Source organism: Malaclemys terrapin, chromosome 21 (assembly GCF_027887155.1).
Source record: "Malaclemys terrapin pileata isolate rMalTer1 chromosome 21, rMalTer1.hap1, whole genome shotgun sequence".
Taxonomy (NCBI): domain Eukaryota; kingdom Metazoa; phylum Chordata; order Testudines; family Emydidae; genus Malaclemys; species Malaclemys terrapin.
The window spans coordinates 8,491,712-8,518,029 of record NC_071525.1 but is presented as its reverse complement, the minus strand read 5'-3'; the positions used below and the strand labels follow the sequence as shown (position 1 = coordinate 8,518,029).

The following is a 26,318-nucleotide window of genomic DNA, read 5'->3' as shown; positions in this document are numbered from 1 at the left end:
AAAGATCTAGTTACAGGATTTCTTGATGACTGACAATTAACAGGATATGTGGTTTATATTCCAGGGAGTAAAAGAACCCATCTGCTTTCCATCATGGCCCCCTAGCCCTATTTGACATGCTCACAAGATACTATGGCATTCATCTGTAAGGAAGCCATTAGGGGACAGAGACTTGGACTTAAGATGAGGAACAGGAAGTGCTTTCCTATCCCAAAGCTAGGCGGAAATGGTGATTTATTACAGCGATGTAAAGAAACCCAACTGTCTCACCATAAAAATCAAGGTAACCCTTATCTCTAGGGTTACTGTGCTAATTCCTACATACTTGTTTACCAACAGGGTTGTAGCACCATGCCTCTGAGCTCCAGAAGTGCTCTCTACTCCAGTCTCTCATTCAACCCGCACTAGCCAGACCTGTGAAGCATGCTGGCACCAGATTGCTTGGCAACTGATCGGATTGTACTAACATCCCGCCTGATTACGTTCTAAAAGGAATGCATTTAAAATAAAAAAAGTATTAACGCCTGCTTTAAACTGGACGAGCTTAATCCAGAACTGAAGGTACCGACAGAGGCTTGAGTAAACCAGAAGCAGTATGAACGTGCGTCTCATTTAAGGGTCCATAAACAAGGATGGCTGGGCAATAATAATCTTTGAATTATAGATTCATCGTTATTCAAACCACAAGATCATTAATTATCCCACTGTTTCAGTTCTTCCTGCAGGCTTTTTGCTAGTGCTGAAGTTAGTCAGTTCCCATTGTTTTTAGTTTAAATATTCTCCTAGACCTGATTAGAGCTAACGGACTGATTTACTTTTCTCAAAAATCTGGCGCTCCATTCCATCCCCCACACCTGTTCTCTCCTGAACCGCTGTCCTGAATTTGTCTTATATATATATGACATGCTTGCATTTAAGTTTGTAAAGCCAGGTGTAGGTTTATAGTGCTACAGAAGGATTTTGATCATAGTATAGGCCAATTGGTGAAAACTGAATACTTTATCCCTGGCCTGGTCACATCTGAGGTATTTACAGGTTTAAAAACGAGGCAAATCTGAATATTTAATGAATGTCCCCAACAGGATGATGCCAGTGTAGGACCAGATGTTTGGATGAGGGCATCGTCAATAAGATCAGAATTGAAGGAAAGCTCAGTCATGATCCTTCTTAATGTTAATCCCAAAACAAGTTTTCATTTCATAATCCCGTTCTGCAACCTCGAAAAAGAAAGAATGTAGAGGAGTCAGAAAAAAGGCAGAGAAACTTTCTCATGGGGCGTGATTAAAGTATATTTCTTATGGTTCATGACCAAGTTAAATGAAGTCAGCAAGGGCTGAAGTGGAGAGTGACACGTTATTGGTGGAGACTTTGCTGCCTCCGCTCCTCATCCACCTGGGTCAGTGCTTGCAGGCACTCAGTACTGGTCAAATTCTCCTAACAGAATCTTAAGAATAGCAGCAATTCACTGGGGCAGTTAGAGCCTCTGGGCCCAATACTCATTTATGCTAATGCTCTATGCCATTCTAGTGGCACAAAGAGGCTGGAAACAACCGCCCCCCACCCCCCAAGATCCCCCTGCACAGGGCTCTAGAAGGACCCTGCACCTAGTGTATGTTGAGGAGCTAGTTGGAGTGCACTGCGCTACAGTTTTCTCAGCTTCCTAGGAGCCATGGAAAATGCAGCATAAGTTAGAGCATACTTGCACCCATGGGGCAGGGCTCTGCACGGCCCCAGAATACAGAGGAGGGGTGGGGGGGCTTAAAGACACCTTAGCCCCATACGCTGACACTGTTCCAAGTGCAAAGATGGAGTGACTGAGAATTACTTAACATTAAATAGCTGCCTCTTAAAACCATCTGACAGTCTGCAGGAGAGTTTGTTTTCATAGGAGTTTGGCTGTTTTAACACCAGACAATAATGTTTCTAGGAATTTAAACAGAAAACGGAGGATCTTAACCAGCCTCTTGAACGTTCTAAAGCTGGGAACGTTTTTAAAGAGCCTGGATAGCGGAGGCCTCCTCCATTGCCATACACCATTTAAAAGGCTTGCGTGGCCTCTGGACTGAAATAGGTTTTAAACGTTGCCAAGAGAAACTCTTCTCAGTGCAGCTTTACATAAATTATAGATGAAAGCTTCAGTTTCCATTATGTGAGCAGCTGCAGCCAGTGTGAGCTAAGGAGACCTCCACGTGTCCTGCTTTCTGTCAGCCAGCTGTTTTCTACCAAACAGTGAACTGTCAGGGACATGAAACATTCACTTACCCTGCCCACATGGTGCCGTCCCCTTGGCTCATGACATGCGAGTTCGAGTTCGCAGGGTTGGGAAAACAGGACATTTTTAACCACTAATCGGCCGGGCTGTGTTCAGCTGACATAATTAATACTTCATGTTTCTGTGGAGCCTCTTTCTTGAAGGCTCACAAAAAAACTTTCACAAGTTCTATACATACAAGAATTACAAGGCCCCCTCTGGCATTCACAAAACAGACTGCATAACAGAGGGGATGGGGATCATTAGCCAAGGATGTCAGCTAAACTCCCTGCTGTTACAGAAACAATCACAAGATCTTTAGTGTCTAGACAGAGCAGAGAGGAACTTGGTTGTCTAGTATTCAGAGGAGACTTTGAAAAACAGACCTACATTCAGAGAAAGCATGGAATTAAATTTTCATCTGTCTTGGAAAGACCAAGGGCTGAGTCAGCCCTGCTGTGATTTGAACCTGTGGAGTAATGTATAGGTGTAACAAGCCTAATTCTCTGCCAGCTGTTTAATCATCCCTTCTGGTTAGATGATTCACTACCCCAAGAGAGTATTTCAACTGCTTGAGTTAAGACAGAGGAAGTGATGCATTGCTTCTCTCCAATTTGTTGAGCACACCTCACAGATCTGCACTCTACACCTCAACTCCCTGGTCTTTCGCCCAGAAGACTTGCACTCCTCATTACCTTGGTTTCCAAAAGAACATGGGGAGAAAACATCAAGGTCATTTGAAAGCAATGTAATAAAGCTCAGATTACCATATTTTTCTTCTCCTTTCCCTCCCTCAAAAACCAAGGATACAGCTTTATCCTTTTGTTATGAAAGACTATCTGCCAGACCTGTGAAATGGATGTAGGGGAGTCTAGATTCCTTTGTAAGAAATGTAGCTCAAAATAAAACATCAGAAATACACGCAGTACCTGGCAAACAGATAAAGCACTCAGAGAGGCAACAATATGGTTGCAAAGGCTATATGAAATCCATGTCTACATGCATAACTTCTCTACACTTAAAAATAACCAGTGTCACCCAGCCAGTCACAAGGCCTGTGAGAGCCATTCAGGTCTGGAAGAAGTATGACATGGAAATGTACATGTGCATGCAAGTTTGATTTAGTCCTGATTCAATACTGTTTAGCATTAAACTGCATTAACACAAGACACTGCAAATTGGCATAGCCTCGCACATAGCCTAACTCTTCCAGCATAACACAGTTTGGGTTTCCTCGGCTTTATGGCTGGGAGGAAAAGGAGGACCGATTACAATAGGCAATTTGTGGAACAAGAGAGTCAGCCAATATAAAAACGCCATGGCTCTCTTCTCAAAAGCAAAGGCATTTGCATCAGACATTCATTTTGGACAGTGAATGGGACTAGACCTGGAGGAGTTGTCTGGGCTTATCTGCACACAGGCAGTTTTGTTTTGCACAGGATTATTTTTGAATACCTCGATGGAATCCTCCTCAGAGGTGACTATGAAGGGCAGCCACTCTGTGCTGAAATTGGGGGCCTTCCCTTCCCCTGCCTGATGCATTCAGCTACAGGTGCATTCCCACCGATCTTGGATATTAACAACCCCTCTGTTCTGAATCTCTCTGCAACTCCTTCCTTGATGCAAATGACAGAGACAGGGAATGAAAGTTCAGCAGAGGCTTGACATATTCATTCTGTGCTTTGCATCAAGGCTGCAATTTCATACCAATGTTCCTCCCAAGATGAGCGCTCAGGGTCACCAACAGCAAGCCCGAATGCACCAATTCAAAACAAAAACTTCAGGGAATGAGCAACCCAAGATGAGCCTCCAGCTGTAGTTTACAGACATGCTGATCATATTGATTAACCAATTTATCAGAGAAAAGACTGATCATTGGGAGACTCATTCATATGAACAATGGTCACGAGGCCAGCTACAGTAGCTATAACTAACAAGCGCAAAGCATTCCTGTATAAATTTACAGGGGACTTCCCTGTAATAGGAGCCAGGTAGGGCTCAGAGCTGGGGAATAGGAGCCTAGGTCCTATTCTTAACTCTAGCACTAAATCACTATGTACTTAACTACCTACTTATATGGGCCCATTCTTGTTGAATTGGAACACCTCAAACAATAAGAAGTTTATCTTTCCAAGAACCCTTGTAAGGTAGGAAACAGTTGTCTCCCTTTGTACAGACAACAAAATGAAGATGAAGATTAAATGACTTGCCCAAGGTCCTACAGGAAATCTGTGGCTTGGAAACTGAACCCAGAGCTCCTGAATCCCAGCCTACTACCTTAACCATAAGGTCATCCTTCCTTTCCTAGCTTCCCCATCAGTAAAGCAGGGGAACGATACTTACCTATCTTTGTAAAGGCACCTGTAGGACCCTCAGAGAAAAGGCATTAGAGAAGGGCAAAGTATTTTCTTTTATTACAGAAGAGATTTCCTGCACGAACGGGTTCTACGTTTTCCAACCATGGCTACAGCACATAATGCCACTTTGCTTGGGGGAAAAAAAGTAAATGAAATGTATACCATTTGCACTGGTTAATATAAAAATCTCTAGCAGAGGAAGAGTTATGAGATGAGGCTCAATTGCACATATACTGTTGTGGACACACCCTTCACAGAGAGGTTGCATTTTAAAGAGACTCCAACATTACCTCATCCTCGCTCTCAACTTTGGGATTGCTGGCGGTCCGTTTCAAATTGCTGCTCAGGCTGATGCTAGCTGTGGCGTCTGACTTGGACCTCTGGTGAGTCCTTTTGGAAGGTGACAACCCCATGTCAGCCGCCGGGCTCAGAGACGGCAGCTCCCTCTTTTTGTGAGCTGGCTTCAACTCATCAGAAAGAATGAGCTTCCGCAGCTTGGTCCCACGGGAGTGTCGCTGAGTTGAGATGTGCATGTCCGAGGAGTAGGCACCCAGGAGCAGGGCACACTGGAGGGAAAAGTTGATGCTTTGCCGACAGCGGTGTACAATGTAGGGTTTGATAGCATCGCCAACATCTTCATCCATATGGATGTACATGTTTAGAAGCTGTGGCAGGTAGAAGTCCACCTCCTCATTCCTAAAGCAAAACAACCTATTTCCAATATAAGCTTGTACTCCCGGCTCTTTCGAATTGTACAAGTATGAAATGGCCATGGAGATATCAAAGAGTTTGGATTCAAAGAGCCGGAGCAGCCAGGACTGCTTAGCCGAGTTGTTCTTCTGCCGCCTCCGGGCGCTTTTCACTGTGTTGGCTATGGTCTCGTCCTCCTCCCGGATCCTGGAAGGCGTGCCAGGTGGGTCATCCAAGCATTTGATTTCACAGCCATCTCTGACGTCTCCATTGACTAGTTCCAGGTTGGTCCGTGGAGCACTCTCCGTTTCATTGCCATCATCTGATTTAGCCACACTGTCTGAGGAGACCCCATGCATCAGCTTGACCTTCTCCAGGACCTCTTCACAGGCTTTCTTCGCCACCTCAGGGTCGATAACCGCCAACTCCCCAACGCCTTCTCTGATGACGCTGAGAGGAGTCCCTCCATTTCCTTGCAGCACTGGGCCGGATAACTGATCCACCGCTGTCCCAGGGGCTGCGTCTACAATAGCGTCACCCATAGCAGTGGCAGGTCTGCACGCTTCAAAGCTGAAATGAAAGCAACGTGAAAGGTAGTCAATGGCACCATTCTGGGAAGGGGAGAGAGCGCATCTGCCCATTAACCTGCTGCCGAGCCTGCTAGGTGCATGTGGTGCACTCTTTTTGGGATGTACCTCAGAAGATATTTAGAGTTGAGACAATCTGGTGTGAACATTTTTTGACTAGGGTCTTGTCTGCATAGGGATGGCACGCCCATTGGTGCAACTACAATAGGGAAAACCTCTAGTATATGTACAATTTACAGCAATGAGGCTTATCTTGAAGTAGATCACATTTGGCCTTTAGACTACTTCTCAAGGCCATTTCTGCACAGCCTTGATTTGCAAAAAGCAAAAGAAAATAACCAGGAAACTCTTTATACCTCACACTAAAGGAATTTTGCAAGGTTACGTAGCCATTAATGGGATTATGGCTTTATACGCCCAGCTGGGTGTATCCAATGCGCTTTGTTCATAACTAGAACGTAATAAATCCCTCCCCGCTCAGCTTTTATCATGTTAATTTCCCCTTGTGACAGATTAATGCTTAGCGCTTACCTAGCACTTTGAACGTTAAGTCGCCTGACACTCCTGGGAGGTAGGTAAGTGTTATCCCTGTATTACACTGAGAAATTGAGACTAAATGATTTGCAAGAACTACAATTAGAACAAGAATTCCTGCTCCAAGCCCCATATTCAGATGCCTGGGCTATGCCCCGCCCCCTACAATTCACTCATTTTTAATATTACTTTTTTTTTTTTTAAATAAAGCTAAAACTAAGAGTTGGAAACACTTCCTACTTTTGTCATCTCAATCATAACTGCAACAATGTATCCTACTACAGTCAACCAGAAATAAAGAAACCCAGTGCCAAGAGGAAATATATTTTTTTTAAAACAGACATTCCTTTCAATAAATGTTTGTTATTGCAGTTCTGACCACTTTCCTTTCCTTGCTTATACTGTACAAGAAGATAGCAATCAATCACCATATAGTAACACCACCTTCTTCAAATGCATAAGTATTTTGGTAGGATACCTATTTCCTGCCCCCTCACAGTCACATCCAAACCCAGTAGAATTATTTGCTGTGGAAAGAGTTCACTGAACAGTTTTCAGCTTCTCCATTCCCAATCTGACCCCGGTCTCCATACTTACAGCCTGCAAAATCCTTACTGGCAGGGCACAGGGCCTAGGACAAGAGACTTTCCTGCTAATTTAATTACTTGGTTTATTTGTTTTTGAATACCATGTTTATCTGCTAATCCATGACATAAATCACTTGAGCGCAACTCATCACATGGTTACATCCACATGCTGTCAGAAGATCTATTCTTCTTCTTCCCCACCCACCTTTAAGAAAAAAGCCATTGCTCTTTGTAGATTCAGAAGATAATCCTGAAACAAATTAAGGAGAGGGCCTTAAGTTAGTTTTCGTAAGGCAGATTGTTTACTGTAACTGTCCAACCGAAGCTTAACATCTAAGGCAGAGGTAGTCTATTGTGTGTCAAGGCCCAAATTTCTTGGTCAAGATATAGTCAAGGTCCAAACTCCAGAGAAAATAATGAAAACAAAAACAAAAAACTATAATGATAATAGTAAGTAAATACAAAGATGTTGGGGTCTGTTCAAAAGAGTATAGCGGTCTGGATTTTCCCCCGTCTAAGGAATTAAAACTAGATCCAGTGCTGCGCCCTTAGCATTGGGAGAATCCTTTCAACTTTCTGTACCTCCATTTCCCCCATCTGTGTAATGGGAATATCTACTCACACCCCACGGCTGATGGGAAGATTTTCTATCTAAGGTACTTATTAAGTCCCCTTGTATCCGAGTTCAGCCTCACAGTCTGCATTTATCCTCAACACCCGCAAGGTAGGAAAGAACTAGTCTTCTCATTTTACAGATAAGGAACTGAGGTACAGAGAAGCTAAGTGACTCCTCAAAGTCATAGAGGAAGTCTGGGGCAGAGCAGGGACTTGAATGCAGGTCTCCAAGGCCTAGGCTAGTACCCTAACCACTGGACCATCCTCTTTCTCACTTAGGTAAAGTTCTAATAATTACATTCCCCTCTTATTGTCCTTGGCTTGCCATGATGAGAGAGGAGGGATGAATTCATCGGCAAAAATATCCCAGAGTTTCTTTTCAAATACTGGAATTGAATACAAGTAATATAGGGATTCATAGATTCTAGGACTGGAAGGGACCTCGAGAGGTCATTGAGTCCAGTCCCCTGCCCGAATGGCAGGACCAAATACTGTCTAGACCATCCCTGATAGACATTTATCTAACCAACTCTTAAATATCTCCAGAGATTGAGATTCCACAACCTCCCTAGGCAATTTATTCCAGTGTTTAACCACCCTGACAGTTAGGAACTTTTTCCTAATGTCCAACTTAGAGCTCCCTTGCTGTGGTTTAAACCCACTGCTTCTTGTTCTATCCTTAGAGGCTAAGGTGAACAAGTTTTCTCCCTCCTCCTTATGACACCCTTTTAAATACCTGAAAAATGCTTAGCCATTAACTTATCTATTTCTGTAAAATGAAGATTTTCTCTTCTTTTAACAGAAGAACTGCTTTAGTTCTAACTTCTGGGTAAATGAAGTTTGACCGAATCTCAGCAAGGTCATATCAATCTTTCTAGCCATTTGAAGCGATGTAACTGCATCTTTCACCCCTTCTGAACAGAAGTAACATACACAGCATTTGTAAGTTACTTTTCCTGTGTGTGCGCCATTTCCTTTGGTGCCTACCACACATGCTTTGAATGCTTGTGGTAATTAGATCCTAACCATCCAGAAAACTCAAGAAAGTTATTTTCCCTCCTTAATTAGCTCTGCTTTGCCCAATGAAAACTCAACACTACCAATACATGGACAAGGGAAAGCTCTTCCTCTATATTTCAACAAAGGACTATGACTGTAGCACAAAAGCAGGTATTGTAGTTTGCCTACAACAGGGGGAAGCCATTCCAAGGGATCTCTGCAAGCTGGAATCCTTAAAATGTTAACATCAAGCCAACTGGGATGACAAACACCGACTAATAAAAAAATCAGCGGTGGCATTTGTTAAAGCCCAACCCCACATGCCGAGTGCAAAAGTACCTTTTATACCATGCTAACCAGTCATCCCTGACTAATATAACAATCTAACATACAATCACAGAGGGCTTTTATAGTCCCAGACACTCTGTTTTTTTTTGTTTGGTTGGGTTTGTTTTTTGTTTTTTTTTGATGCAGAGAAATGCTTTTGACAAGTTTCTTGTTAGGTTGTAGAGGAAAAATACTACAGGGATCCAATTAAACAACTGCTTTCCCACAAGCTTATTTTAAACTTAAGTATATGAAAGCTAGGAAGGAAGCCTGGCCATGCGGTTAAGACATTGGACTGAGACTCAGAAGATCTAAGCTCAGTTCCCAGCTGTGTGTGACCCTGAGCCAATCACTTCATCTCCCTGTGTTTCAGTCCCCCTCCATCTCACTCCCCCTAATGCCCAAAAAGCTGTCTTGTCTATTCTGCACTCCAGAACAGGTATAGTCCCTTACTACATGTACATACAGTATCTAGCGCAATGGAGGGTTGCTGTACTACAAATAAAATAGCAAGGGCCAGTATTAGGCATAGCAGAGTAAGAGGTATTATTCTGTACTAGCTTTGCAACACATCAGCCAAACGAAGATCTGGAAGGGAGTAAAATACACCATCTAGCAACAGGTCCAGATAAGGAAGCAACTCCATGGTCTGATTTCTACACCCTCTGAGCAGCACCTTCTTCCCAAAACCATAAGATGGTCCCTGGTTAAAGGGTCATAAAGGTGTGCATGCTCAGTGGATCCTATTAGAAATAGAAATGTTTAAGATTTTTCTCTTTAATTTATTCGAACGGCCCAGAACACCTATGTCATGTTCCAGAATCATTAGAGACAAGAAAACGATCACACTGAAATGCTGAGCTGTAAAACCCCCTTAAAGCTTCCATGACTTGGGCTACTGCACCCAGTGTGTCATCTAGAACAGCTTTATACATGCCATCTAGATTCCCATCAAGGCACATGGTGGCTTCCATCACTGTGTAAATCTCGAAATGCAGCAACTGCAAAGCCCAGAAAAATTCCCCAAATCCTTTATCACCCCCCCACAGCCCAAAAGCCTTCTCTTTGGGAAGCAATGCTTGCTCAGGAACAACGCAACAAAAGGCGCTGCTTATAAGCGGTGCTAAATCAGCAACAAAAGGAGAAAGATGGCAAGAGACTTGCAACCGCTCAGTGGGTTCAGTAGGGTGACCAGATGTCCTGATTTTATAGGAACAGTCCCAATTTTGGGGTCTTTTTCTTATATAGGCTCCTATTACCCCCCACTCTCATCCTGATTTTCAACACTTGCTGTCTGGTCACCCTAGGGTTCAGCTTGGATTAGAGAACTAAGAGCCAAATTCAACACACAGGCCTACTGGGTCCCCTCCCCAGGGCAGTTCTAGCACTGGAACCAGTGCAGGGCATTTCTTTCGTTCTTAGAACTAAAGTTTAAAGCCAGGATTGTCTAACTTCTTTCTGTATCTCCCGGACACAATCTAGATCAACCATCTTGCACCTGCTTTAGTCAGTGATTCGTCTGTAATTGGGACAGTTTGGAGAAAGCCAAAGAAGTATCTCCCTCTCTAAATGCTCCATAACATCCCAACTAGGGAATGCATGCATTGTCTGCCTTCATCCTCCTCTATATTTTTCTGTGGTTCTCAACAGTTGGTTAAACATATTACAATGTGCTATTTAGCTCAGTTTGCAGCTTTGAGACCTCAGCGTAGCTCCCCCATTCTAAATCACTGTGCTCATTAGGATAACAAACCCATCAGCTCGCTACACACAATGAAGCAATATAATCTAGAAAGCAACCTGAACTGAATTCTTGTGGTTCCTACTTCACCCACGATTTCCACCCGGTGGAACTCCACAGAAGTCAGCGATTTAACACAAAAGAAAGGAAAGCGCCCAATTAATATAGAATTTCATACACGAAGCAGTGAAATGTTAACAAAGCCCTTGAAGTGCATTGTTTTTTTGTGATTCCTTGTAAGATCTTAGGGAGACCTGGGACAGATTGATCACATTTTTTTTAAAATGTCCCAGTCCTGCCTGCCTTGAATAAAGACTATTAGCACTGTAGCATTACAACTGGCAAGGAAACAGGAATACTGGATGGAGAGTCAATAAGACATCTGGTCTCTATTACACAGTGTTGCTTTTTGTTTTCCTCAGCATTCATGATTTATTGCATCTCATTCCAGCTCCAGATATTTTTCAGAACACACTAATCGGGACAGGGAAGGGGGGGAATAAAGCAATTTCAGTGAACACTGAATCAAGACTTCATTTTCAATTCTACCTACACTATATCAACTCTCTGCATTGCCACTGCACTTTTCTGTGGATCGGAAAGTGCTTTACAAATATTAATCCTTGGAACTTCCCCTGAAGATGCTATTCTTACTTTAAAAGGTGGGAAACTGAGGCACAGAGGGAAGCAACTAGCCCAAGCTCACATAGGGAGGCTGTAGCAGAATGCTATAAGCAGCATTTAAACAAAGACTATTATAAATTATTCCTATCTGAGAATGCATCTTTCTCGTTCTAGTAAGAAATTCCTTTAATAGGAGAAAAATTCTTCTCTCGGCATCAACACAGATGGATTGCCATCCATTTTCACACCTGGCTGAACTGGATTAAACCTGAACACGATATACATGTCTCATCCATTCAAAAGCCAGACATGCTCAAGGGACAGACTCTGCCCTTAAGGCTGCACCCTGTTCTACAACAAAACATCTTCTGTGCTGTTTTTCCTCACAAACTGTACTCACAAAAAATGTAGATTTGGCAGAATTCCATTTTTATCCTTTCATAATTTCAAAGGATAATACTGATATTTATTAAGAATTTTTTCCCCCACTTTTATCAATTTAAATTTTCAAAATTTCACAAAACTGAGTTTTAAGCATTTCCCCCCAATTTTCATTCATTTAAATGTTCACAGTTGTGGGAAATTATGGATGGTCAGACCATTAAGAAGAGTAGATGCTGAGATTCAGAAAGTCACAGCTTTATAATTGTTAAAACACAAAATCACACATCAAATAATACAAAGTGAATAGCCTTAAATCAAACTCCTCAAGCAGCATTTTACCTACTCTGCCTAGCTGTCAATCTCTATCATCATGGATGGAAATGTTCTTTCCATCAGTTTCGGTGCGTCCGATGAAATCAACACGTACCGATAAAAATCTAACCCTTGCAAGCCGAAGAATAAATTTAAATAATAAATAGCAGAGGAAGAGCAAGATTAAGAGGCACAAGAAGGAGAGGTGATGTTTTTCAGTTGAGATTTTGTGTGAGATGGGAAGTCAGCGAGGCGGAGAGATGAAGGGAGGCTATTCTGGGGGCCAGGAGATGCACAGACGAAAGGGTTTCCACACCAACGGTGATAGTGTGAATGGGGAGAGGAGGCTAGTATTAGAGTCTTGAACCTGCCTCTGGCCCTGATCCAGCAAAGCACTTAAGTACAGGCTTAATTTATCAATTCTTTGGCCAGTAGGTTCCAGGCAGTCACCTCCTCGTTTCTGAATCTGACCTGCATCCCAACTGGTGTTACAATATGGGGTCCAACCCAGAGTGTGACCCATGCTATGACACTTGTAAGGTCCAGGCTAGATGCTGAAATGAGAAGCATGGCTACCTGGAACTAGCTGCATTGTGTGAATTCCCAGGTTTGTTCCTTTCCTCTATAAATCCCCAGAAAAGAAGGACAGATTCTCCCACAATACCCAACGAAAGCATTCACAGTGCAGCACAGTTTTTGTGGTACTAAGAACCACGGAATGTGCCCATGAGAGACAGGTAGAGCCAATAACGGCACCCAGGAGTCCTGAGTCCCACTAGCCTGCACTCCAGGGAGTACAATGTAAAAACATAGGACAGGAAAAGGAAAGGATGGACTGTCAATGAGTACTCAGGGACTCCTTAATATAAGAATCGTAGTCGATGTGTCTTTCTGAGCCTTTGTGGTCTGCCACATCAAGGTCAAAGGAAACTTGTAGTTGATAGATCTGTGGACACCATGTAAAATTAATCCAGCTTTTTCCCCACTGAATCAATAGGGTCACCCCACACATGCATCAAAGCAATACACCAAAACTCTAATGCACCTGCCCAGTAGCTCCTTTTCTCAATCAATAATTGTGCAGGGGTTTTATGCTCTATTGTAGGAGCCAGACAGAGTATCAGCTAAAGAGACACTTCACCAGTGGCTTGATCCCACTTAGATACTCAGCACCAAGTACCTCATAAAATCCATTTCAGCACAAGCACAGTGGCTGGTTTTGCAAGTTTGCACTAATAATGCATTATGTGAACCTCAGATCAGGACAGAGCTCCAAATAGTTTGACAAGTGGGCTGAAGTTTCTGCTACAGTCTGACTCATAAAAATGCTCGGGTTATAAGCGCTTGACATCTCTTCACAGTTTTGCAAGGTTTCATTTTATGCTGGATTTGATTCGGCCAACTTTGCATTACTTAAATAGTAACAAGTCTGGGGCCCATGCAACCAGGGCGAGGCGTTACTCCTAAATTTGGATTAAAACAGATCTACTCTGCAGGATATGCAGCATGGAACAATGACAAATGATATCAAAGACATGATAGAAATGACTTCTAATAAATCACTGCTCCACAATCACATGAGGGATAAAGACTAGCAGCAAACTCCTTGCACAAAAAACTCTGCATCCAAAATCTCTGTTAATAGCAAACTACTACTGCTTTCTCCTTCCGTAGCACTTGTCAGAGGATTGGAGCCCTTTATTCATTAAGCTTCCCTACCCCACTCTGAAGAAAGGATCTCATGCTGGGGTGGAGAAACAGAGGCAACCTGGCCAAGATCACAAAGGAAGGCACATCTCCTGACTCGCAGGTCTGTACCATAAAACCATCCTTCCTTCATTCCCTCTCCATCAGTTATAACTTGCGATGGAAAATAAGTAAATCCAGTGACTTATTTTTAAAATTAATTTTTCCATAATAAAAAATGTTGTGGTCTGATTTTCAGAGGTACTGTGCTACCCCAGCTCTCACAGTGGTCAATGACAGCTGCAGGGGCACAACTCCTTTGGAAATGGGACCTTAACATCCAGACTAAGCAAAATTATGAACAAGTCAGATCATCTCAAAAGGCAGAGTCTGAGACCCACCATGAACACATTTAACTGCAGCAGCAACTCAATCAACTTGCTACTCTCAAAAACACTTCAACAATAATTGGCTCTTCTCTAGCTCTTTCATCTCCAAGTATTTGCAAACATTAATCACCAACCTCTTTTTAACAGGGATAGATCAAAGCCTGCTCTACACAAAGTTAGGTCGACCCAGCTATGTTGCTATGAGGTGAGAAAAATGCACAGCCCTGAGCAACGTCACTAATAACTCTAGTGTACACTGTGCTACGTCAGTGGAAGAATACCACCTCTCGGGGAGGTGGATTACCTACACTGACTGGAGAACCCCTCCCGTCACCATAGATAGTGTCTACACTGCAGCTGTAGCTTTTCAAGTGTAGACAAGCCCTACGGTACAGTGGTGTAATCTGGTCTGGCAATTCCTATCTAGAGCAGCAGCCTGTCTCCAGCAATGATCAGTACCAAACGTTGCAGAGGAAGAAACCCTGCAGCGGGCAGTTATGGGCTAAGTTTCCTGTGAGTTGCACGGCTGCACGGCAGCCTTCTTAGCGCCACACAGGCACTCAGGGAACCTGCCCAGGGACTTGCCGCGGCCGGGACGTGCCCGGCCTGGCCCTGACCCAGCCGCAACCAGGGCACCCTGGCCCGGCCCTGCCACCACACCGCTTCCCCGGCCCGAACAAAGCCCCAGCCCAGACCTCCCAAGGGAGGGACACCTGTCCTGCGGCTTCAGCCCCGGAGTTGCTGCGGGGGGAGAACTGGGGGGAGTCCTCTCTTCCCGCCATAGCCCCGGAGCACCCTCCTGCATCCCAACCCCCTCTGCCCCGGCCCCACCCCAGAGCCCGCACTCCCAGTCGGAGCCCTCACACCTCTGCACCCCAATCCTCTTCCCCGGCCCTGAGCCCCCACCCCTACCACATGAATTTTGCACCAATATGAAGATGAGGTGTCACACATCACCTCCATATTGGTGCACATAACAAAATTCATTCCGCACATTGGTGGGAAAAATTAGAGGGAACGCTGCCCCAAAGGAGTTTCCTCCTAGCCCCCCAACAATTAGAAGATTGTTTATGGCCTGAAGCTTGCGCTTTATATTCCTTCCAAAGCTCTTGCATGTGTTTTTTTTTTTTTTTTTTTACTATTTTAACAAGAATATGCTGAGTTATCAATATTGGAATTAAGAGGTGAAGTGACTTGCCCAGAGTTAGCCCAAGAGCTGGGAAGAGAACCCAGTAGACCAAGCTCCCCGTCTCCTGCTCTGATTGTTATAATGCCTCTGACAGGAGTGGCTCATCTTTAGCTGTTCCAAACATGGAGACCCAAGTTTAGCAGCAATCTAAGGACCACAGGACTGGAGTTTCTACTAAAGTTACAGTCAGATTTCCAGAAGAGAAATCAGTCTTATTACTGGAGTTTTCTATCTCCACCAAGGGGAAGCTGAAGTCTTAGGCCCTGATCCTGCAGCTGGATCCACACAGGCTTCAATTATCGTTACTAGATGTGGAACACAGTTAACAATATAAAAATAGCATATTGCCCAGCTCATAAAGCCAGAGTAGGTGAAATCTCTCAGCTTTCCTAGACATTAAGAAGACCGTTAAGACAAAAGAGCAGAATGACCTGAGAAGGGACTGGGAGTAAGGACTCCCAGGTCCTGTTCCCAATTCTGCAACTGACTTGCTCTGTGACTTCAGCAAAATTATTTCACCCAGCTGTTCCTCAAGTTTTACTGTGTGTAGAACTTTGAGATCCTCAGACAGAAGATGCTATGAGAGTGCAAAGCATTACCTGTGTCTAGATACCAGATGATGAATGAATGGATAGGGCAATACATATTGACTATTCGACTGTAAAGCCAACAGAACTATCAACTTGGAGCATCTTCTGTAGGAACAGATCAGAAGAACATAAAAATGGCTATACTGGGTTAGACCAAAGGTCCATCTAACCCTGTATCCTGTCTTCTGACAGTGACCAATGCCAGGTGCCCCAGAGGGAATGAACAGAGGAAATCAGGTGATATCAGGTCTGCTGGTATACTGTCTACCGTGAAAATCTAATGTTAATAAAAATTGCCTCTCAGAAGGCCACTTGCCTAGTATATCAAATCATTTTTAAAATCCTTAAGTAGTTGAAAGAAAGCGCAGGAAGGACAAGATGGCTCAGTGGAATGGCACTGGGCTACAAAGCCCTCCACATCTAAGCTGTTCAAATTCAGCCCTGGTCATTAACGACTGAGAGATGTTATCTGAGGGCTGACAGAATGAGCTGGGGGGGTCTCAGTCCAGTTCCTAAAAAACAATCATCATATCAAAAGACCCAGTACTACAAGGATTTGCAGCAGAGAAGTCAATGACTGACTGGAATACAGGACTGACAAGTCATTATAATGGTTAATGTTGAAATCAGGATTGAAGCAAAGTGTAGGAGATGCTTGTATTGCCATTGTCCATACTGTACCTGGTTACAGGGATATTCACAGGACTTTGGTCTCTGTGCACCAAATCAATCCAGCATCTTTCACCAGCACCACCATCTGTTTCTCACACACACACACACACACACACACACTATTTCTCAGAGATTATGAAGCGTTTAAAACAGAAGGTCTGATTGCTTGGGGATAACGAATTATGAAACAACAACCCATCAGTCTGTGGCGTACCTGGTGCAATCGTATCCAACACGGCAGCTTCTCCCTCCTCGAATGCACACACATAAATATGATCGAGCTATTCATCTTTGGCAATGCAGACTCAAGTGGATTCCCAGAGATGATTCTAATCAGCTGTTTGAAGGAGGAGAGAAAAAAAGATGCTACTCAGGCATAAAGAGATTCCCTTGTAACTGAAATAGACCAAACAAGCCCTGGTTGCTGCTTGGCTGCATTCGATAATAATCCATTGCTGTTTGAATAATAAATACCAGCACTTGTAAATCTGCAGCCCAGTTGAAACTATGGCCCCTGGAAAACCTGCTTTGTCCATCCCCCAGTACTCCCAGGACAGAATCCCTCCTCCCCACCTTTATAAGAGACAATTAAGGCTCCTTTAAGCTTTCTCTTTTTCAAAAGAAGGTGAAATTTAGCTGCTGCAGCAAGAGACTGGTTACAAATCACATCAGAAAAAGGCAGGGCTAACCACATCACAGAGAACAAGCTCTTCTGGAGTTCAGAGGTCTGGGGGCAGAATTTATTCAAAGCAATAGCTAGAAATGCCAACACAAGAATCACCACAGCCTCCCCCTCCCAGCAACTGGAAGGAAATTAAAGAGACACCAGAACAATTCTGTCTCCAGTCTCAGCTTTGGGGAATTTCTTTTTGCCCTGGCCTCTTACCGTCAGTGGCTTAGCACCAGCTATGCCACCATAAAGAATTACAAGCCAGTTCACTGAGTGGGAAGAAGGGGGGTAACCACATGAAGTGGGGGCCATGCCAGAGTTGGGGACAGAGAGCAGCTGGGGGTGGGACAGCACAGAGACTTCAAGGGTGGCAGCAACCTTGGAGGCAAAGATGCATAAGGGGTCCTCAGGGAGACACGGACACAAAGTGGCGGGGGGGGGAGAAGGAGGGCGTAATCCCAATGAAATGGGCCCCACTGGGCAGGGGGAAGATGGAGGACCTAGAAGGGGGACTCAAGGAGAGGGGATCGGGGGATGATGAGGGGCTCTAAGAGGGATGGAGGGGCATGGTTGGTGGGGGGGGGTAGGCTGGAGAAGGGGCTAGAACTGGAGGGGACACGGAATGGGGGAAGGGGACACCGAGTGTGAGGGGGTGAGCAGGCTGGAGGGGGTGAGGAGAAGCTGGGGAAGGAGGGGGGACCCTGCTGGGTGGGGGCAGGGGGAGGCAAGAGGAGTCTGGAAAGGGAATGAGGGGGAACTGGAGGGAGAAAGGGGGAGGAGAGCCAGAGAGGGGGTTGGGGGAAGTGTGGGGGGGGCAGGGGAGCCAGACAGGGGGTTGGGGCAGTGGGGGGGGGGCAGGGGACCAGCAGGGGAGGTGTTGGGGAAGTGGGGGGGGCAGGGGACCAGCAGGGGAGGTGTTGGGGAAGTGGGGGGGGCAGGGGACCCAGCAGGGGGGGTGTTGGGGAAGTGGGGGGGCAGGGGACCCAGCGGGGGGTGTTGGGGAAGTGGGGGGGCAGGGGACCCAGCGGGGGGTGTTGGGGAAGTGGGGGGGCAGGGGACCCAGCGGGGGGTGTTGGGGAAGTGGGGGGGACCCAGGGGACCCAGCGGGGGGTGTTGGGGAAGTGGGGGGGACCCAGGGGACCCAGCGGGGGGTGTTGGGGAAGTGGGGGGGCAGGGGACCCAGCGGGGGGTGTTGGGGAAGTGGGGGGGCAGGGGACCCAGCGGGGGGTGTTGGGGAAGTGGGGGGGCAGGGGACCCAGCGGGGGGTTGGAGGGAGTGGGGGGGCAGGGGACCCAGCGGGGGGTGTTGGGGAAGTGGGGGGGCAGGGGACCCAGCGGGGGGTGTTGGGGAAGTGGGGGGGCAGGGGACCCAGCGGGGGGTGTTGGGGAAGTGGGGGGGCAGGGGACCCAGCGGGGGGTGTTGGGGAAGTGGGGGGGCAGGGGACCCAGCGGGGGGTGTTGGGGAAGTGGGGGGGCAGGGGACCCAGCGGGGGGTGTTGGGGAAGTGGGGGGGCAGGGGACCCAGCGGGGGGTGTTGGGGAAGTGGGGGGGACCCAGGGGACCCAGCGGGGGGTGTTGGGGAAGTGGGGGGGACCCAGGGGACCCAGCGGGGGGTGTTGGGGAAGTGGGGGGGCAGGGGACCCAGCGGGGGGTGTTGGGGAAGTGGGGGGGCAGGGGACTCAGACAGGGGGTTGGAGGGAGTGGGGGGGCAGGGGACCCAGCGGGGGGGTGAGGGGTGTGCTGAGGGGGGCAGAGGAGCCCTGGGGGGGACGCAGGGGGGGGCGAGGAGCCGTGGGGGGGGCGGGGGACTCCCCTCCCCCTGTCGCTCACCTGCCGGCGGGGGACGCGGCTCCTTCCCCGGCCGGGACCCGCCGGCAGCAGCCGCCGCAGCCTCCGCACAGCAGCAGGCCCCAGCTCCGGGGCTGCCCGCCGCGCCGCCTGAGGGGCCTTCACACCCCCCCCACCACAGGGACGGACAGAGGCGCCCCCAAAATTACCACGCCCCAGAGTCCCCTTCCCGCGCGCTCACGGGGGACCCCCGACCCTCCTCCTCGCAGGCGTGGGTGCTAGGACGCAAGGACCCCGGCCACCCATAGAAACCTATGCGCTCTGCAGGGGTGGCTACTTCACTGCCTGATCAGAAAGGGGCCCAGGCGAGCCAGTAGGACTGGGGGTGTTGCACAAGGGAGACAAACTGCACGTGACATAAACGCAGCCTAGATGCGTCCCTGGGCTCTGGAGGGACCCAGAGGAGAGTTGTGGCCCAAGACAGACAATTGTGCACGTTTCACTATTGCACTTCTTTAAAAAAAATTGCATTTCTTCAGTAGCCCTAAACTTTGCACTATGAGTTTGGGGGGGGGGTTACCCACAGTTTTTCGGGGGAGTTTGGTCACCGTCCATGGGACAGGTTCCCCCCCCCTTGTATTTGTTGTTTGCTCCAGTTTTGTAACTGAGGGTGGCGGTGGGATTAGAAACTCGACAGTTTTTAGTGTTTGTCATTTTTTTTCGAGGGGGCAGAATTCTGGTTTGTTTGAATTTCACCGTACATTTCGCACTTTTTGGGGAAGTATTTTTAGTAGCTAAAGCCTGGATCCTGCAAAGACTTGCACAGTGCTTCGCTATAGGCATTGTGGGTAATAATACTTTAGTTGTTATCTAGTCCTATTCATCAGTAGACCTAAAGGTGCCGTATCATTTCCCTCACTTTGCAGAGGGGGGAAATGAGGGTAAGTGACTGGCCACCTGGCACAACCCAGAATAAAATCCAAATTTCCCACCCACAGTTCAGCGCTCTAGCCACTACGCCACACTACCTGGTGCTGTAATACTCAATAGGACAACTCACAGTGTGTAAAGTTAAGCACAATAATAGAGCCCAGATCCTGCAAATACACCCATGCTTAACTTTACTATGATTAGTATAATGCTTAATTTGTAATGAAAAAGGTATTGGGGCTCAAAGAATTTTTTTACATTCATAACTGATGCAGCAAGCAGAGGTGCCGGCACTATGAACTGCTAAGCCTAGAGGTAGGGTGACCAGACAGCAAATGTGAAAAATTGGGACAGGGTGGGGGGTCATAGGTGCCTATATAAGAAAAAGACCCCAAAATCGGGACTGTCCCTATAAAATCAGGACATCTGGTCACCCTACCTAGAGGTGCCGGGGCTTAGCCCTGGCAGGCTCTGGCACAAATTAATCACTGGATGAACAACCCTATTGAACTCAGTGAAGATGCAGATAGGAGTGGAGTTAAAGCATGTGTGTAAAGGTTTGTAGGATCAGAGCCTAAGTTGCTGGATTGCCTTGCGGTTGCAGCAGTGTTTGGCTGGTTGTTATTATTTGTAGTTTCATTCTTTTATTATTATTCATCAACTTTGGAGTTATGAATTATTTGAATGGTGGAGGTTGGTAGGAATATTGCAGTCTCTGGTGTGCATTTTCATTTGTATTTTGGATCACAGTATTTTACTTTCAGCCGTTTTGCAATTTTGGATCGCTGCTAAATTGGCATTCCCGCATCCCTAGTTCTTTCTCAGCTCGGGGTGACATTTTCAAAGGTGATTTAGGTGCCTGTGTGCCATTGACTTTCAATGACACTGAGCTGCCTGAGGCCCAGAGGACTTAGGTGCCTTAATGCCCTTGAGGATCTGCGCCGCAGGAGTCCGTCTCTTGAAAATGACACCTAGAGCAGTATGCATTAAGTGGCACTAAGTCACTTAGGTGCTTTTGAAAATTTCAAATTAACAGGAATTTGCTCCCACAATGTTGAAGGCTGGGTTACCTCCCCATGTAATGTTTGTTGCTGCAGTTTTCATTGGGATCTCGTGCTTGTCAGAGTTTTGCAAAGTGAATTGGAAATGTGCAAGTGGCAGAATATTACAATTTCACATGTACTGAGCGGTGGTGCCTAAAGTTCAGCAAGGTTGGACCCCACTGTGCATAGGGGTTGTATTAAATATTAAATGACAGCCCATCCCCCAAAGAGTTTACAATCTAAAATACAAGACAGTAGAGGCAAATGAGACTATATAATCCCCCTCTTGTTCCTGTGTAAGGCTGGATGTGGCAGCAGATCTGTAGTAATATTGAGTTCATATACCAGGTTGATAGGCACATTGAAAGTAAGTAGAGACTGAGACATAGATGAGATGGACTGTTCTACTGCTCCTTCTCAAACTCAGGATTTATTTTTGAATAGGAAGATGTATAGCTAAATATAAAGATGCTTGGCTAGTGGTGGGTCTCTGAGGTCTTTGGATTGCTTTATTGTATGGTATTTCAATATATTTGTTGTTAAATGCTGGATGCTGAAGAACACAGAGCTAAGGCCTTGATTCTGCAAAGACTTAACTTCATGGGTCGAGTCTAGTCCCAATGGGACTTAAGCACAGGTTTAAATGCTTTGCTGAATAGGAATAGATCTAAATATGTGTTTAGGTGACATGGGGCCATGGTGATTTAGTCTCCTACCTTGTAGCCTAGGAACGCACCAAACCACAGTTGCTTTGTAACATCTCTCACTGTGTGAAGCTGACCCTTGTGTGTGTGTTGTTAGGATGGCAACCTCTGAAAAATTCCATAGCCATGGAAATGTAGTCCACTCTGAGGTGAGTGACAGCATGACTACTTGGCTTGGGAAGGAGGGAAGGGAAACTGGCCAAGAGCACAAACCACACACTTTCTGCCCTTATAAAAGGTGCGAGGACAACCAGCAGGATTGGGTCACAAGTCTAACTCACTCTCGGATGTCTGTGAACCCTCTGAGGCATGAATAATGCAATCACACTCCTCAAGAGCCTGATAATAGCAATAAAGTTTCCTAATAATACTTAGCTTCCATCTAAGTACTTGACATCAGTAGATCTCACAGTGCTTTAAAGGAGGTCACAGTCATGATCTCCATCCCTTTGTTACCTATGGCGAAACTGAGGCACAGAGGGGCGACTTGCCCAAAGTCATTAGACCCCAGGACTCCTGAGTCCCAGTCCAGTATTCTAGCTGCTAGGCCAGACTGAACCGTGTCTCCCCTGCCACAGTGTGCACAAATGTGTGGGTCTGTTTCTTTCTGTGGGAGAAGATTCCCATCCTGGATCTCTAGTGGGGAGACGGGAGCTCAGTCTGTCCTCGGCCCCTTTGCTGAAGCAGCCAGTGAGTGGAGGAGCAGTTAGAGCCCTTAGTGCTGGTGATCTGGATGGTGTAGATGCCGATTGCTACCAACCCGGGCAGGACTCGAATCTGTGTCCGTTTGGCCTGTGGGCGAGATGGGTTCCGTGGGTCTCAGCCCAGTTCATGGTGAAGAGCGGTTCCTGTTGTTGGGGGGCTCTGCAGGGAGTCCCAAGGCTTGCATGGGAGGCCAAACTTCCCTCTCCGCCCGAGGAGTTACTCCTGGGTGAGCTGGGAAGGGGGGAAAACTGGCGCTCCCATTGCCTGCGCTGGTGCTGTGCAGTGGCACCTCCCAGCCCAGCAATCAGCCAGCTGGGCCAATCCAGCCCCCTGGGCCAGACTCTGAAATGAGCTCAGAACGTCGGGCCCATCCAGCCATGCTGGGCGCTGCTGCCTGCTAAACCCCTTTGAAAACCTGGCCCTTCCCTGGGTGTCTAAATGGGAGCTGAGCTCTGGGAAATCTGATCTTGATGGTGGGAGCTTGGAAAGGAGATCAGAGATTCCAGCGAATGGGACCTCCCCACTGGGCCCCTTGCTCAGCCGACGTGAGTGCATAAAAACCCAATCATGCCTGGCCTAAACCTGCCCGGCAGCTCGGGGGTTAAAACCAGCCCAGTTATTTCTGGCTTCCAGAGCGAATTTCCCATGCTAAGTTCAATGGATGAACAGGGCCTGACCCCATGGCATGGGCAGCTGCAGCTGCACGAATTAGCAGAGGCAGCTGCCAGCCATCGCCATGCTTCCCAGTAATGGCCACACCACCTTAGTTCCCCTCCCGAGTCATCTACCCCCAGCCGAATGCCAGCAGCTGGCATTGCCCTTGGAGTACGCACCGAGCCTCGGGGACTCATTAGTTAATGTTTATGAATGGCTGCAGTGATTCTATTCAGAGTCACTGGGGAGCCGTTCTAATTTTGGTCCGAGGCTGCCGGCTCGTCACACAGCATTGGTAAAGGCTGCGGCTTGTGGAAAAAGCCTGTGTGAGGCGGGTAGCGGGGTCCCTGCTTAACAGAGGGGCCTAGAGATGGGAAGTGACTTGCCCAGGGTCATACTGCACATCAGTGGCAGAGCTGAAATTAGAACCCATGAATCCTGGTGCCTCACCCCTTGCTCTGGCCATTATGCCACGCTCCCTTCTAGAGGTGGGGGCAGAACCCAGGCATCCAGCTGCCCAGGCCCCAGCTCTAACCACTAGACTCTTCTTTCCTCCCAGAGCAGGGAACAGAACCCCCCAGTCCTGACCTCCCAGCTCCCATATTCTAACCACTAGCTCCCCACTCCTTTCCCAGAACCCAGATGTCCTGACTTCCAGCTGCTGCTGTAACCACTAGACCCACTCCCAACCCAGAGTTGAGACAGAATCCAGGAGTCCTGGCACCCTCTCCTAGCCTGTGCTTTAAGCCACAAGCCCATCCTCCCACTCGAGAGGTCAGGCTGACCTACATTCAAAACTCGTTCTGCTGGTTCTCGGGCAGGGATCTGAGAGCAGAGGGGAACTCCACGCCACCCAGGAGACCTGCACTAGGCGATTCACTGGAATGTCCCAGGGTTTCCCACGGAAGCGGAGCACCCCCCAAGGAGAAGGGCTGGATCCCTTTGGAGCAAATACCTGAGGGATCTGCTCCTAACCTGCTCTCTGTCTCCTTGTCTGTGACTCCCTGCAGATTGCACTTCACAGACTATAGCGAGCTGTGCTCAGACTGGCCCAGTGCTGTCGTTAATAATCATTTGCAATGTTATTAAGTGTATTACGGTAGCACCCAACTGAGATCAGGGACCATGATGGCAGGGAGTGCTTAATTTGTGCCAGAGCTTGCCAGGGCTGAGCCCCAGCACCTCTGGGCCTGGCCGTTCAGAGCCCCGGCACCTCCGGGCCTGGCCGTTCAGAGCCCCGGCACCTCCGGGCCTGGCAGTTCAGAGCCCCGGCACCTCCGGGCCTGGCAGTTCAGAGCCCCGGCACCTCCGGGCCTGGCAGTTCAGAGCCCCGGCACCTCCGGGCCAGGCAGTTCAGAGCCCCGGCACCTCCGGGCCAGGCCGTTCAGAGCCCCGGCACCTCCGGGCTAGGCCGTTCAGAGCCCCGGCACCTCCGGGCTTGGCCGTTCAGAGCCCCGGCACCTCCGGGCCTGGCCGTTCAGAGCCCCGGCACCTCCGGGCCTGGCCGTTCAGAGCCCCGGCATCTCCGGGCCTGGCCGTTCAGAGCCCCGGCACCTCCGGGCCTGGCCGTTCAGAGCCCCGGCACCTCCGGGCTTGGCCGTTCAGAGCCCCGGCATCTCCGGGCCTGGCCGTTCAGAGCCCCGGCACCTCTGGGCCAGGCAGTTCAGAGCCCCGGCACCTCTGGGCCTGGCCGTTCAGAGCCCCGGCACCTCTGGGCCAGGCAGTTCAGAGCCCTGGCACCTCTGGGCCTGGCCGTTCAGAGCCCCGGCACCTCTGGGCTTGCAACATCAGTTATGAAAGTAAAAAAATTGCTTGGGGCCTGGCATCTAATTGCTTGAGCCCCGGCAGCTCTTTCATTACAAATTAAGCACCGGTGCCAGGTGCTGAACAGACACAGAGTGAGAGACAGCCCCAGCCCTGAAGTGGTCACCGTGTGAAGAGACAAAGGGTAGGCTGGGACATAGATGTGGAAAGTGACTTGCCTAACGACACAGCAGGTCAATGACAAAGCCAAGACCAGAACTGAGGTGTCCTTGGTCCCAAGCCCCTGTTCTAACCACTAGGTCCCACTCTCTCCCAGAGCTGTGAATGAGACTCAGGGTTCCTAGCCATGACGTGCTTGGCACTTCTAAACAGTATAGCAGGTCCCTGGCAGGCATACCTAGAACATACAGCAGCACAGCAGGTGGCTTGCACTTTAAATACCTTCCTAGACCATCCATCGGCATGACAGGTGGGTTCTACCTGGATGTACCTAGAACACTGAGCAGCATAGCAGGTGGGTTCCACCTGGACATACCTGGATCGTCGAGCAGTTCAGCAAGTGAGTTCTACCTGGATGTACCGGACCATGCAGCAACACGACAGGCGGGTTCTACCTGGACGTACCGGACCATCCAGAAGCACGACAGGTGGTTCTACCTGGACTGTCCAGGAGCAGCGGTTGATGTATGCCAGCAGGCGCTGTGTTTAGCCATTCACAGCAGAATTGGGAGCCCAGGGGCAGCATCTCACCCCAGCCCCTCAGGCTCCCTCCACATCCCTGGCCTGATGCAGCAACAGCTGATCGCCTCTGAGCCGGAGCGTGTCCTCTTGGGCTGCCCTCAGGAGGGGTTTCCAGTGTGGGGGGGGGCGCCCTGCCTGGAAAGTTCCATCAGATAAGGTGGATCGCTCCCAGGACTTCGCTAATCTACCTGACTCACTGGGGAAACACTGATTCACCTCCCGCGGTGGATCGCCCCCGGGGGCAGGGCAAGAGAGTAAAGCACCTACAATTACTAACCTCCCATGCCCTACAACGCCCCTCCCCCCCCCCATCCCCTTTACGCACCGATCGGCCTGTAAATAACACCAGGGACGCAAATCAGCCTTCCCCACACACCCACGCAGCTGCTTTGGGGAAGTGTCTCCTTGCCTGGATCTCTGCCCTCGGGCACTTCAGGGCTAAGCTGCAGGCAGGGCACAGAGGTTTTTAGGAGCCCAGGGCAAAACCTGAAACTGCGTCACTCGCCCCACATGCACCCTGCAGCAAGAACTCCTGTCACACAGGGCTGGGCCCAGCTCCCTGGAGAGGGGCGGCCGGGCCAAACCTGAGTGGTGCTGTGACACCATGTACCAGCTCACAGTGTGTCACTCACTCAATTTCCACAGGTTTGGGTCCCTCTCAAACGGGGGGCTGAGGCAAAGTGCCCATGTTGCCCCCACACACACACTCCTGGGCAGCCCTGACTGCAGAAAGGGATCAGGATGGAGAGGGGAGAAAACCAGTGAGGGAGTGGTTATTTGGGGATG

General features: G+C 48.2%; 1 protein-coding gene across 3 annotated transcripts in view; it reads right to left on the bottom strand.

Annotated features, from left to right (window-relative positions):
• PI4KB (phosphatidylinositol 4-kinase beta) overlaps positions 1-25,491 on the bottom strand; it is a 60,795-nt gene extending 35,304 nt beyond the window's left edge. For 2 of the 3 annotated variants that reach the window (XM_054010420.1, XM_054010423.1), the window contains exons 1-3: positions 19,034-19,124; positions 16,749-16,871; positions 4,899-5,868 (exon numbers count right to left, since the gene is read on the bottom strand). In XM_054010420.1, the coding sequence (XP_053866395.1) occupies positions 4,899-5,840 (942 nt within the window). In that variant the 5' untranslated portion in view covers positions 5,841-5,868; positions 16,749-16,871; positions 19,034-19,124. Of the gene's footprint in view, positions 1-4,898; positions 5,869-16,748; positions 16,872-19,033; positions 19,125-25,326 lie in introns of those variants that run through there. The other variant, XM_054010422.1, reaches the window with a different exon arrangement.
• Between the last annotated feature and the right edge of the window lie 827 nt (positions 25,492-26,318).